Source organism: Alligator sinensis, unplaced genomic scaffold (genome assembly GCF_000455745.1).
Source record: "Alligator sinensis unplaced genomic scaffold, ASM45574v1 scaffold1059_1, whole genome shotgun sequence".
In the NCBI taxonomy this organism is placed as follows: domain Eukaryota; kingdom Metazoa; phylum Chordata; order Crocodylia; family Alligatoridae; genus Alligator; species Alligator sinensis.
Window position 1 is genome coordinate 248,029 of NW_005842103.1, and position 12,732 is coordinate 260,760.

General features: G+C 62.5%; 1 protein-coding gene across 5 annotated transcripts in view; it reads left to right on the plus strand.

The window, feature by feature from the left end:
* The window catches only part of ZMYM3 (zinc finger MYM-type containing 3), a 28,765-nt gene extending 16,181 nt beyond the window's left edge, over positions 1–12,584 (plus strand). For 4 of the 5 annotated variants that reach the window (XM_025205060.1, XM_025205061.1, XM_025205059.1 and 1 more), the window contains exons 14-27: positions 955–965; positions 2,137–2,141; positions 4,079–4,137; positions 4,762–4,924; positions 5,704–5,819; positions 5,958–6,132; positions 6,732–6,878; positions 7,677–7,780; positions 8,259–8,427; positions 8,611–8,762; positions 8,913–9,027; positions 9,995–10,249; positions 10,342–10,459; positions 10,925–11,123. In XM_025205060.1, the coding sequence (XP_025060845.1) occupies positions 955–965; positions 2,137–2,141; positions 4,079–4,137; positions 4,762–4,924; positions 5,704–5,819; positions 5,958–6,132; positions 6,732–6,878; positions 7,677–7,780; positions 8,259–8,427; positions 8,611–8,762; positions 8,913–9,027; positions 9,995–10,249; positions 10,342–10,459; positions 10,925–11,123 (1,788 nt within the window). Of the gene's footprint in view, positions 1–954; positions 966–2,136; positions 2,142–4,078; positions 4,138–4,761; positions 4,925–5,703; positions 5,820–5,957; positions 6,133–6,731; positions 6,879–7,676; positions 7,781–8,258; positions 8,428–8,610; positions 8,763–8,912; positions 9,028–9,994; positions 10,250–10,341; positions 10,460–10,924 lie in introns of all 5 variants that reach the window. The other variant, XM_006024419.3, reaches the window with a different exon arrangement.
* The last annotated feature ends 148 nt before the right edge of the window (positions 12,585–12,732 follow it).

Consider the following 12,732-nt stretch of genomic DNA (forward strand, 5'->3'; position numbering starts at 1 on the left):
TCCACCCCAGACACAGCAGGGTGGAGGCTCCCATGGCTGGGACTGGACAGGACGCTAGGGAACAATCCTGCACTGGCCCCCGGGGGGAAGGACTGAGTGGGACCTCTCGGGGCATCTCCATCTCTAACGTCTATGGTTCTATGACACACAGGGCCCAGACGGGAGGAGCCGGTGCCAGCACGCTGCCTGTAGCTCTTGCTCTTAGCGAGGATACTCAGGGATTTAATGGGCGACTCCATCCTCTTACCGCATGTTGCCAGCGGAGAGCTCCATTTACAGGGTTAGGGGACAGCATGGTTGGACTTGCCAATCCACCTGCAGCCCCGCATCACCTCCGAGCTGTGACCTTCTCTGAGCTCATAAGCTAAGCAGGATTGGGCCAGGTCAGTGCTTGGATGGGAGACCTCAAAGAAAAGCCAGGGTGCTGCAGGAGGTGGTGCTGGTGATGCTGTAGGTGGGGCTCTTCAGGCGGCCCCCTAGGGCAGACAGGCATGTTGAGCTGCGGCAGGTGCTTTTCTTCCCTCCAAACAAAACTGGAGCGTTGAGCCTGTGCAAGGTCACGGGAAGGCAGGAGCTGCTTTCCCTGTGGCCAGGGCATGCTCTCCCTGCCATCCTGGCTAGCGAAGGGGCACTCTTGCCTGTTGTCCATTCCTTGTTGGCAGTACGAGTTAGCTGGTCATGGGCAATCGCAGTGCTTTGGGATCCCACAGGCTGGAAGGTGCTGGCAGCATAGCTCACCTGTGGGATGCTGGACTTGGCCTTGCTTACTGGGCCTTCTGGGCCCAGCTGCCTCCCCTAGCTTTGTGCAGGTTTGGAAGCTGTCCCGGCCTCCTGCCAGACATGTACCAGATATGGACTCAGCATCAGCCATGTGGGCTGCCCCACACCCAATGACCTTGGGGAAGCCACTGCGTGGGACCCAGGAGGCATTAAGCCCAGCTCAGCTGGACCAGGGAGAGCCTGCTGTGGCAGAAAGAGAACCCTGCCCTTGGCTCTGGGCCCTCAGTTGCCTGGAGGCAGGGACACGAGTGGGCTGAACCCAGCATCACTCGTGGCCCCAGGAGCCAGCAGGATAGCTGGGCAGCTCACTTGGCAAGCTGCTGTGGCAAGAGCTACACTCCTGGCAGTTAGCGAGGTGCCTGCGCATGGCCTCGGACACCTGTCTGTCCTGTGCTGGAGTGGCGAGGGGGTGTGGATGTGGCCTGCCCCGTCAGGGGTGAAGACAGGAAGGCCTCAGAGGCTCTGTACTGGGGCCCCGGGATTTGGAAGAAGGGCAAGGACCCAGAAGCTCTGGGAACCTGGATAAAACACTTGTGGCGCTGCCAGTCCTGAGGGGTCCAGAGGCCAAGGATCCATCCAGGCAAAACCACCCAGTTCTCCCACCAAGGCATAGCACTGCATTCGCTGCTTCCCAGCACCTGCGCTGCCTCTGCTGCATCCTGGGCCTGCTGAGCCAGAGGGGCACACGGCTGCACTACCCAGTCCGGTAGAATGGCCCAGTGTGCTGAAGCCCCTGCAGCCCACTCTTCTGAACCTGCCCAGAAGGCCTCCCATGCTCAGGAATGCCTGCACCAGCGCCCCTGCCAGGGAGCCATTGGCCGTGCCCCTTGGCCCCAGGCAAGGCTCCTGTTGCTCCTCAGACAGGCCTGGAGGACCTGGGCTCTGTCAAGCTGTTCACCCAGGGCTGTTCATCCATTCATCCATCCTCAGGGTGGCTGGGCTGCTTTTCCTGTTTCAAGTGGCTAGTATGCGTCTTGCCTGGACTCAGCAGCGCAGTCTGAGGCTATGCAGGTGAGGGGCATTGGAGCCTCCTGAGAAGGGCTGGATGTTGCAAGGCTGCTTCCTCAGTATAGGGTGCATGCTTACCCTGAAGACGTGGTGGCACTGAAGGACCTTCCTTGCCTGCCGGCCCCATCACCAGGATGCAAAGACTCAGGAGGTCTCTGAGCACTGTCCCCGGGCTGCTTGCTCATCTTCCCTGCTCTGGAGTTGCAGGAGAAGCACTTGTGGGCGAGCTACACTGCCTGGCGGATTTCTTGGTGGGTGGCTCATCTCTTCCTCAGATTGCAAGCCCTCTCCAGCGTCTTGCAGGATAGCTGTCACTCCATCCGCCCAGCAGCCCCTGCTCTGTGCCAGGAACAGGCAGAGTCCAGCTGCAAGAGGCTCTGCCCTGATCGAGTCCTTCCGCGTGACTTCAGTGGGAGTTTGGAGCTGCCCAGGCCTCCTGGCAGATGAGCATGAGGGAGGTGAAAATACCAGGGACTGGATTTCAAATGGACCTGGCCTCCATCGCTTGTGCTGCTGCTTGCCCAGAGTCTTGAGAAGCTAATACTGCTTCCGTGGAATCCAGAGACATTAGGCCAGGCTCAGCTGTAAAGGAGGGCCTGCCGTGGCACTAAAGGCCCCCACCTAACAGAGCCCTGTTTCTGGGCATGCTTGAAGGTGAGGCCATGAACAGGCAAACCCCAACGTCGCCTGTGGCCCTGGAAACCAGAAAGCACTTACCCAGCGAGCTCAATTCATTTTGGCACAGGCTCCTACTGGTCACTGGTCTCTAGCCCCTCAGCATCCCAGCATATTTCATTTCTTTGGCCCTGCAGCTTTTCCTGGCTGCACAGCAGCTCGGGAACTGATTCACTGTGGTCAGTGAGAGGCCTGAGGCTCTGGCTACCAGTCTGTTGTGACTGCTGTCAGCACTGCACAAGGCCTCCCAAGGAGTTCTGTCTTCGTAGTGGGTCCTGCTCCCCCCTGCCGGCCCAGCCAACCATGTTCATGGCATGTGAGCTGCCTAAATGAATGCTCTGGCCATGGCTGTCCACTGGCAGCTGAAACCTGGGGTGGTAGCCAGGACCCCAACATCCTTGTAACCCAGGAGCCAGTCCCATCGCAGCTGACGGAGCAGCACTCAGTTTGGCCCTTTAGCACGTGGGGCCAGGGGGAGAAGCTTTCCGGGGCCAGTATTCTTCCTGCTGCAGAGATGACTGTTGCTGCTGGTGTGCCCCATAGCCCTGGCATCGCCCACTCAGGTGCAGCTCTTAGAGGCAGGCTGGTTCTTCCTTCTGCAGAGGAGGGACATGAGTGCTGGGTCCCTGGAGGCATGCAGCTTCTGCTGCTGGGGTGGCTGCAGCCTACATTGGACCCGGCCAGGACTCGCTCTCTTGCCCTCATTGGGGTTGATCCACAGGCTTTGGGCCTGTCTCCCTTGCATGTACCCGCAGCTTTCCCTGCATTTCCTCTGTGGGGTCCAGGCTCCCAAGAAAGCTGCTCCTGGAGCCCAGCTGAGGGGGAGAGGAGATGGGTGTTGTGGTGACCCTTGCTGCTGCAGTCCGATGACACGGGCTGTCTGCAGTGGTTGTCCCTGTGCCAGTAGGGTAGAGGCACTCCCCAGGGGCCTGCTGTCCGACCTGTGTGGGGTGAAGGCACTGTGCTCACAGTTCAGCTGTGCCCTGGGCAGTCCCAGGGACCAGTCCTCCATGCTGAACATGAGGTTGGAGCAGATGGTGCAAGGCCAGGAGAAGCTCGGCGCTGTCTCTGCCTGATGCACTTGTGTTTGAGGGAGTGGACCCTTGGCTGGGCTGTCTGCAGCCCAGAGCCAGCCTCACTCTTGGTGCATAGGGGGCTGCTAGGTCCCCTCCAGCACCTTTCTGCTCCAGATTTCAAAGCACTCTGCAGAGGTGTTCCCTGGCCAGCAGCAGGAAGGAGGGATGTGGTTCTAGTCAGGCCGCCAGCCTCCAGTGGAGGAGCTGGAGTGGGTCCTGGGCCCCTGTGAACAGGGCTGTGCTGCAGCAGCCCGGGGAGACAGCAGGCTGGACGCATGGGGTGGAGTGCAGGGGAGAGCAGAGGTAGCGGGAGTGACGGGACTGCCAAGGCCCAGGGCCCTCTGAGCTGCTCAGGTGAGGGACGTTCTGGCAACTGGTCACCTCTCCTGGGTCTGGCCTGGGCTCTGATCAGAGACCCTGCCTTGCTGGCCCAGGTCTGCAGCCACGTCCAGCCCCAGCCGTGGCCCCGCCAGCCTGCAGGCACCCACAGAGGAGTGGAGCATGCAGCTGGGGCTGATGACCCTCTCTTTGCCTTGCAGGTCAGACGCCAGAGCCAAAGCCGGCTGCCTCTTCGCAGCAAAAAGCAGAGACAAACACGGTGAGTCTTGAATAGGGAGTGGATGTCCTGAGGGTGCGTGCACGAGGGTGCCCAGGGAGGACCATGGTTGCCCCCAGCCTGGGATTCTGTCAAGTGAGAGCAGGGCCCAGGGGTTGCAGGGTGGGGACAGTGTGCCTCATCCCAGGAGCAGGGCCTAGGTTGGGCTGGGGGCAGCACGGAGGTCTTGGTGCTGGTGGTGGAGAGTGGCCAAGTCCCGTGCTCAGATATGGGGTGACAACCAGGCCTGGGCTGTGGACTTGCTTATAGATCCTTGACGTGTGCCCAGGGGCCGTCTTTCCCTGCCCTGGCCTGACAGCTCAGTCCCGGTGGCTGTGGGCCAGAGCTCCTTCCTGCTTGACAAGGTGGGCTTGCCACTCGGGTGTCACCAGCCCCTGGGCTTGGCACTCCCTTGGCCAGGTCTGGCCATGACCTGCAGCAGGTGCCTGCCCCAGCATCATGGAGAGCAGCAAGGGGTCTGGTCCCGGCACTGTGCTGCACTGCAAAGGTGGGCACTGGCTGCCACGGCTTCCAGGAGTGGCAGCCCTGGGGGCTGGGAGTGTCCATTGGCTAGAGGTGGTCTTGGCTGGAGCCAGACACCAGCAACCCCTTTCTGGGTTATTTCAGGTGTCTGCAAAAGCCTTGTCGGCCCAGGTGTCTGCTCCCCCACCACCCCCACCACCGGTTCCGGCCACACCTCGCAAAAACAAAGCTGCCATGTGCAAGCCCCTGATGCAGAACCGTGGTGTGTCCTGCAAGATCGAAATGAAATCCAAGGGGTGTCAGACGGGTGAGTGTGGTGGTGCCGTTGGGGCTGCACTGGGTGCTGGGGCCTGACTCGTTGGACTGGCACGGTGTGGGTTCTGGGGGTGTCGGGCGCTGCGGGTTGCTGGGAGCGGACCAGCAGGGCACAGTGGGAGCAGCGCAAGGCTGGCAGATACCCAGGGAGGGGCCTGCACCTTTCTCAGAGCATGGAGAGGTGGCCCAGTCTCCACACCACTTGCTTCTCTTGCCCCACGTCTGCTGCTCATCTCTACAACTTCCAGCCCCCCGCCAGCCCTGCCACAGCCCAGCTCATGCCGCGGAGGAGACAGTCAAGCTGGGCCTTCCCAGCTCCGATGGGTTCTCACCCTACATCTGGGGGGTCAGCCTTCCCTATCATGGGTACAGCTGGCTGCCAGGGCCCTGGGGTCCATGGGAACAATGTGGGCTGGCAAAGGACTCTGCCAGACCAGGGAGCCTTCAGAGCTCTCGTGATTGTACCAGAGTCCAGGTCCTGCAGAACTCTGGCGGTCTCAGGGCTGTGGGGCGGTCAGTCCCAACCCAGCAGGAGCGCTCTGTGGGGAGGGCTTGGCGGCAGCAGCAGCAGCCTGCAGCCTGGCTCTCTGCTGCCCCACCTGGGCTGAGCTAGGGGAGCGGATGCCAGCAGTGTGGGCCCCCCTGTGCCATGCCAGGGAGGATGGTGTGTGGAGGACCCCTGCCAGCCACGCCTGCGGGGCTAAGCATGACTGTGGCAGCCCCTGTGCCCGACCTGCTGCCAGGATACTGATTGCGGTCTACCCCCAACAGAGGCAGATTGGAAGCCCCAGGTGATTGTGCTGCCGGTCCCAGTCCCAATCTTTGTGCCTGTGCCTATGCATATGTACTGCCAGAAAGTACCCGTGCCTTTCTCCATGCCTGTCCCGGTAAGTGATGCTCCTTCCCCCAGTCCCCTTTGTGAGCACCTGCTCTCTCCACCCTGTTGCCAGCAGCAGGGAGTAGGGCCAGAGTTTCTCACTTGGCAAAAGCCCCTCTGACCCTGCCTGACATCACACTGGTCCCAGGTGCCTGTGCCAATGTTCCTGCCCACCACACTGGAGAGCACAGATAAGATCGTGGAGACCATTGAGGAGCTGAAGGTGAAGATCCCATCCAACCCCCTGGAGGCTGACATCCTGGCCATGGCGGAGATGATCGCAGAGGCAGAGGAGCTGGATAAGGCCTCCTCGGACCTGTGTGGTATGTTCCACCCCTGCCTTGGGCTTGGGAATCCCTCTCCAGAGCTGGCCAGGGGGCCCCACTGCTCCTGGAGCCAGCCTGCTGCCCAGGTTTGGCTCTGCAGAGTCTGGCATGGGCCAAGACTTTGTTAGCCGTAGCTGAGCAACCATGCTCTGCAACCAGCATGTGCAGGAAGAGCCATGCTCTAGCAGGATGGCGACCTCCAGCTCTGCCTGGTAGAGCCTGTAGCGCAAGCCATTACTGCTGAGGCTCTGTCTGGCTGCTCCAAGGTCCTGTCCTGCAGTGGAGCTCTCCTGGGGCAGGCACCAACTTTCCCTCCCATGTGGCCAGTGTGCACGTGGACTTAAGGGGTCCTCATGCCCTGGCACCTACTGTGAATAAGTCTTGCTGGCTCAGGCTGTGCCCGAGAGGCTCAAGGAAGAGGCCCCAGTGCCATCCCAGGGAAGCCTGGCTGTGACCAGTGCTGCCACCTGGAGCCAGCACGTGGCACAGGGCCTTGGCTGGCCAGAGCCTGACTATCCCACCTGCAGCATGGCCTTTTGGGGAGCAGGGGGAAGGCACGTCTCATGTGGGCTCTTGAATGGCTTCCTTGTTCGCAGACCTGGTAAGTAACCAGAGCGCCGAGGGCCTGCTGGAAGACTGCGACCTCTTTGGGCCAGCGAGGGACGATGTGCTGGCCATGGCTGTTAAGATGGCGAATGTGCTGGATGAGCCTGGCCAGGATCTGGAGGCCGACTTCCCGAAGAGTAAGTGCTGGGCGGGGGTGGTTCAGGTCCATTGTGGGAGAGGCTGGGCTCACTGGGGAGACCTGGCTATAGGCATTGCCCCTTCAAAGGGGATGCGTGGGCCGTCGGGTACAGGGAGGGCACGGGACTGCAGGCAAGAGGAGCTGGTGAGTGGAGAAGGATGTGGAGTTGGCATGTCCTGCACCAGAGATCCAGGAGGAAGTGGGTGTGGAGCATCTGCACCAGTGTCAGGGAGTCACCGGGGCCTGGACAGAAGCTGGAGCAGCCCCCGAGGGGCACAGAGTGGGAGGAGGCACCATTTGACAGGAGCTGTGACCAGGATGCAGGGGAGGCTGACAACCCAGTCTGCAGGAAGGAGACCAGTAGGGAAGAGGGTGAAGGCAGCTGTGCCCATTGCCTAAGTGCAGAGCTCCCCCAGCATGGGGTCTGGTCTGGAGAGATTAGCTGCTAAAAGGCACGGGCAGGAGTGTGGCTGCAAGGAGCAGTAGCATCCCTCAGAGTCAGTGTGACCACTCTGAGCTGGGACACAAGCTGTGCTGGGCGCCAGTGCAGCCAGTGACCAGCTGCAGCAGAGCCAGCAGGCTCTGGACTCTGCCGTTCTTGCTGGCATCAGAGCAAAGAGCAGACCAATCCCAGGGCAGATGTTGGAAGCAAGCAGGAGCAGGAGGTCTCGATGGGCAGGGAGCTGGGGAGGTAGTCGTGGGTGGCAGAGGGTGCTCCAAGCCTGCCCCTGGGGCACCCCAGCGAGGATGCCACCTCTTGACCCTAAATCCTGCTGTGCTCCTTGTTTCCCCCCAGATCCCCTGGACATCAACCCCAGTGTGGACTTTCTCTTTGACTGTGGCCTGGTGGGACCAGATGATGTGTCCACGGACCAGGACCTGCCACGCGCTGTCCGGAAGGTGAGTGATTGTCTAGGCCGGAGCTGCCAGCAGCTCAGTGGGCGCTGCCTGCTCGGACCCAGCCTGCAACTTCTGGGGACTGGAGCCGTGCCACAGAGGGAGCGGGACCAAGCATGGAGCTTCCTCCTCAGCCCCCTGCTGCACCCACCTGCACTGGAGCCGGCTTCCTTCACAGGGGCACTGCTTGTCTGCAGTAGTGGAACCCAACACCAGCCTGTGGGGCACCCGTACTTGCACCTTATGGTGCCAGCACAGCCCTGGCACTGGACTGGCCCTGCTGGCCTTGTGGGAAGGCTCTATTCCCAGCTGCAAGCATAATTGTGCCCTAAGCCAGGGCCCGGTGCCTTAGAGCAGTCCCCTGAGTGTGGGCAGGGGCTGCAGCTGGGATAAGCGGGATGGCGCAATGCCTGAAGTGCTGGGAAGGGCAGTGTCTGCCACAGTGGCAGCATGCCCAGCCCTCCCATGTGCTGCTCTGTAGGGTCAGAAGCGCCTGGTGCTGTCCGAAAGTTGCTCCCGGGACTCCATGAGCAGCCAGCCCAGCTGCACGGCACTGAACTACTCATATGGCGTCAATGCCTGGAAGTACTGGGTGCAGGCCAAGTACGCAGGTGGCGAGACCAGCAAGGCGGAGGAGCTGCGCTTTGGGCGTAAGTGCCCTGCTCAGGGCAGGCAGGGGCTGTGGCACTGCTGGGCCTCAGGATGCTGGAAGCTGTTGCAGGAGCTGCGGAAACCAGCCTGTGCCAGGCCCATTCCAGCACCAGGGCCTGGGACAGCTCTGTGCTCCCTGCCCCAAGTGCCTGCGGCTGAGACCAATGCTGCTTTACCCACAGCCAAGCCCATGCGCATCAAGGAGGACATCCTGGCCTGCACGGCCGCCGAGCTCAACTACGGCCTCGCCCAGTTTGTTAAGGAGATAACGCGGCCCAACGGTGAGCGCTACGAGCCGGACAGCATCTACTACCTCTGCTTGGGCATCCAGCAGGTGAGGTGGCCTCCCAGCCTGTAGCCCCTCCAGCCCTATCAAGGGACCCTTTGGGCCTGGCCCTTTCCTGAGGCTGAGAGCCCTGCAGCCCCAGGAGGGTGGCCATTCAGGTCCCTCTGCACGGCCTGACCTGTACTCCCTTCCCTCTAGTACCTGCTGGAGAACAACCGCATGGTGAACATCTTTACGGACCTCTACTACCTGACCTTTGTGCAGGAGCTGAACAAGTCTCTGAGCGGCTGGCAGCCCACGATCCTGCCCAACAGTACGTGTTGCAGGGCTGCGCATGGGCCGGGCTGGACCTGGCCCCAGGTGGGCGGCACACTTAGGACAGACCTGTGCCTTGGCTGTGGGCCCCTAGACCGCCAGCCTTGCTTCTCAGCAAGGCTGGAGGTCCAGGGGGTCCATGGCCAAGGCACAGGTCTGCCCTGATCCTCCGCCAAGGTTTAGCTTGCCCTGACCCTCCGCCTTCCTGCTGTGGGTCTGGCACCAGAGCCTCATGCTGCCGGGGTCTGGCACCAGAGCCAGCCCAGTCCTCAGTGCCTTGAGCTTGCAGTGTGCAGGGGGGCTGGTGATGGAGCTCTGGCTGCATGTATGGCCTGGCTGGAAACCACCCAGTGGAGCAATGCCCCGGCACACGGCTGCCACACTCTGACCTCTGCAGTTCCCAGCCCAGAGCACTGTGGCCTCACTGGCTGGCTCTGCTATGCTAGTTCCCAGAGTTATGTGGGAGTTAAACTTGCCCAGGTGCCCAGCTCCTGTCCAGGGACCTCTGTCCATCCTGGCCAGTGGCCATCCCATCCCTCATGATCTGGGCCCTTTCCACATGTGCCAAGCCAGTGGTCATGCCACCTGGCCCATACTTGCGGTGCTGGCAGTCCACTCACCTGCCGTGTGGTGGCAAGAACTGGTGTGTATCCATCTGGCCCATGGCTTCATCCCTCCCTCTACCTCTGCCCTCTCTGCCCCATGTGGGGTCACCTCCCAGCTGTCTTTGTGGTTGGTTGTAGGATTAGTGTCACATGCTGTGGCTTGAGGCAGGGCTGTGAGGCTGGCATCAGTCAGCCGGGATGAGGACTACAGCGGCAGAACTCCCCACATCTGCCCATGCCCATGCTTCCCTGCCCTCCTTGCCCTGCAGCGAGGGGCTGAGTGCTTCCGGCCACAGGCTGGGCTGGGCCATTTCAAGCCCTACTGTGGGACAGCGAGTGACTGCTTCCCTGTGTCCACAGACACGGTGTTCTCGCGTGTGGAGGAGGAGCACCTGTGGGAGTGCAAGCAGCTGGGCGTGTACTCGCCCTTCGTGCTGCTCAACACCCTCATGTTCTTCAACACCAAGTTCTTTGGGCTGCAGACAGCAGATGAGCACATGCAGCTCTCCTTCACCAATGTGGTGCGCCAGGCCCGTAAGTGCACCACGCCACGAGGCACCACCAAGGTCGTCAGCATCCGCTACTACGCCCCTGCCAAGCAGAAGAAAGGCCGAGGTAGGCACTGGACCCCGGCCCCGGCCCTGGCCCCCACCCCAGCCCCCTTGTCCAGCCCAGCCCAGCCCTGACTCCAGCCTCTCCCCCCGCAGATGGAGGCCTGGGGAAGCGAAAGCGAGAGGAGGAGACACCCATCCTGGAGCAGCGCGAGAACCGGATGAACCCGCTCCGCTGTCCTGTCAAGTTCTACGAATTCTATCTCTCCAAATGGTGAGGCCCTGCTGCCCTGCCCCTTGCTGTCCCCCACGCCCCGGCCTGCCCTGCGGCGCACAGCCTGCTCTCGCCCCAGCCCTGCCCTCCCCTGCCAGGGCCTGTGCCATGCTGCCCACAGGGACAGAGAGCTTGTCTCCTCCCCTCCTGATGGGGTGGTGGGGGTGACCCATGCCCTCCTGCCTGTGTCTCCACCACGGACGCTGTCCAGGGCCCCGGAAGAGAAGCCCACACCCAGCTGCTGGGTCCTTGCTCTGCAGGAGGCAGAGGGTGCCCTGAACACTCATCCAGGCCTCTGCCACTGGATAGGAAGCAGCTGGGGAAGCCAGGGCTCAGCGTGCCCTGGGTGGAGTGGGGGCAGGCTCTGGTCAGCCAGGTCTTGGGCCCTGGGGCAGGTAGGGAGAGGCAGAGCCTGTACAGGGGGCCAGAGCCAGGCCTCACCCTGCCGCTCCCCTCTTGCCGCAGTCCCGAGAGCCTGCGGAACCGGAGCGACGTGTTCTACCTGCAGCCGGAGCGGTCGTGCATCGCGGAGTCGCCACTCTGGTACTCAGTCATCCCCATGGACCGGAGCATGCTGGAGAGCATGCAGAACCGCCTCCTGGCTGTGCGCGAGATCTACGAGGAGCACAGCCGGGCTGGTGGCCTGGACGACGACATGGACTGAGTCCGGCCCACGGTGCCCTGTCCGCTCTGTGCGGGGAAGCCACGTCCCCCTGGCTCTTGCTGCCCGCCCACGGGGACGTGAGCGGGGCGGCCTGGCATGGGGCTGGTGCTGCTCCCTGCCCCGGAGACCAGGGCGCTGTCCTGCTTATCTGTATCAGACTGAGACATCCCTGCCTCATGCTAGGGCTGAGGCCCCAGTGGGCCCTAGCATCCCAGCCCTACCTGCACGCTGCCTCCCAGCCTGGGCCTGGCTGCGGCAGGGTCCTGCCCTGCCCCTTCCTGTCTTCCCAGTGGCTGCAGGCCCAGGGGAGCCAAGAGCCCGAAGGACATGCTGCTGACAACCCTGCCTTGGCACCACCCCCGTTGACTGTGCCAAGGCTGCGGCAGCTCCCCACGACTGTTCCCAACCTGGCTCCCTTCCTCCGTACCCCCCAATGTGTCATGTGGCTGCCACGGTGGAGAGGCCAAGGCCAGCCGAGGGGTGGGAGGCAGGGCTGGGCCCAGCAGCCTCTGGTGGAGGCTCTGGGCCCTTGGGCTGCTCGCTGCCTGAGTGGCAAGCTCCCAGCTGGGGACAAGAGCCCTGCCCCAAACGTGGGGCCCAGGGATGGGCTCTGCAAGGTGGGGCTGGCCTGTTCCTCAGGGCAGCAGGCCTGGTTCTGCTGGACAGGAGAGGGGTTTGACCTAGAGCATGGGGCAGCCCAGCCAGGGCTGAAGGGAGCGGGGGCCTCTCTGGTGCTGGGGGCGGTGGGCATGGAGCCTTCCCTGATGGGACAGTGGGTGCTGGCAGGGTATGCCCTGGCCAGGACCTGGCTGTTTTCTCCAGCTTGTTGTCTCCTCCTGTGACACGGAGCTCCCGTCCTCTGCGTGCAGCTTGGGGGCACAGGTGGGCATTCTGCAGGCCAGATGGGGGCTGATGGCACCCCCTTGCCCAGGGGGAGCAGGGATGCCCCTGCACCTGCTGGAGCAGGGGGTCAGACCCCCTCGCATGCTCGGGGCTGGAGAGGCAGGCTCCTTCTGGCCACCTCTCCACCCCTGTCTCCCCACTAGCCACATTGGACCAAGCCCCTGACCTGCACTCTGCGAGCAGGGGTGGTGGCACCTGGCCAGGTCTCCGCTTGCTCAGCCCCCGCTTTGCTGCCCCAGCTCCCACCCCTTTGTGGTGTTTGAAATCCTCCGAGCTGTCAATGGGGCTCGGCACTGCCTGACGAGCCTGTACATATTGTCCTGGGCCTGGTGGGCCCTGTCCTCTGTGTCCATGTCAAGCGTGAGCACTCACTGGTCTTGTCGTAGTGATAACGGGGTGCTAGGACGAACCCTGTGTCTGGAACCATTCATTTCAATAAAGACGCAGAAACCTGGTTCTGCTGGGCTGGTTCTGCTGGGCAGGAGAGGGGATTGACTCAGAGCATGGGGCAGCTCAGCCGAGCAGCAGTGAGACTGCTCCTGCCACCGCGCCCCAGAGCTTGCCTCCCGTGGCTGTGGCCCAAGCATGGCAGAAGCTGGCCTGCTCAAGCCAGGGGGTCACCCACCTACAGCCCCAGCTCCCCCCAGCATGGTGCCCTGGCCCCCTCCCCTACGAACCCCCAGCTGCAGCCTGGGTCTGTAGCTGA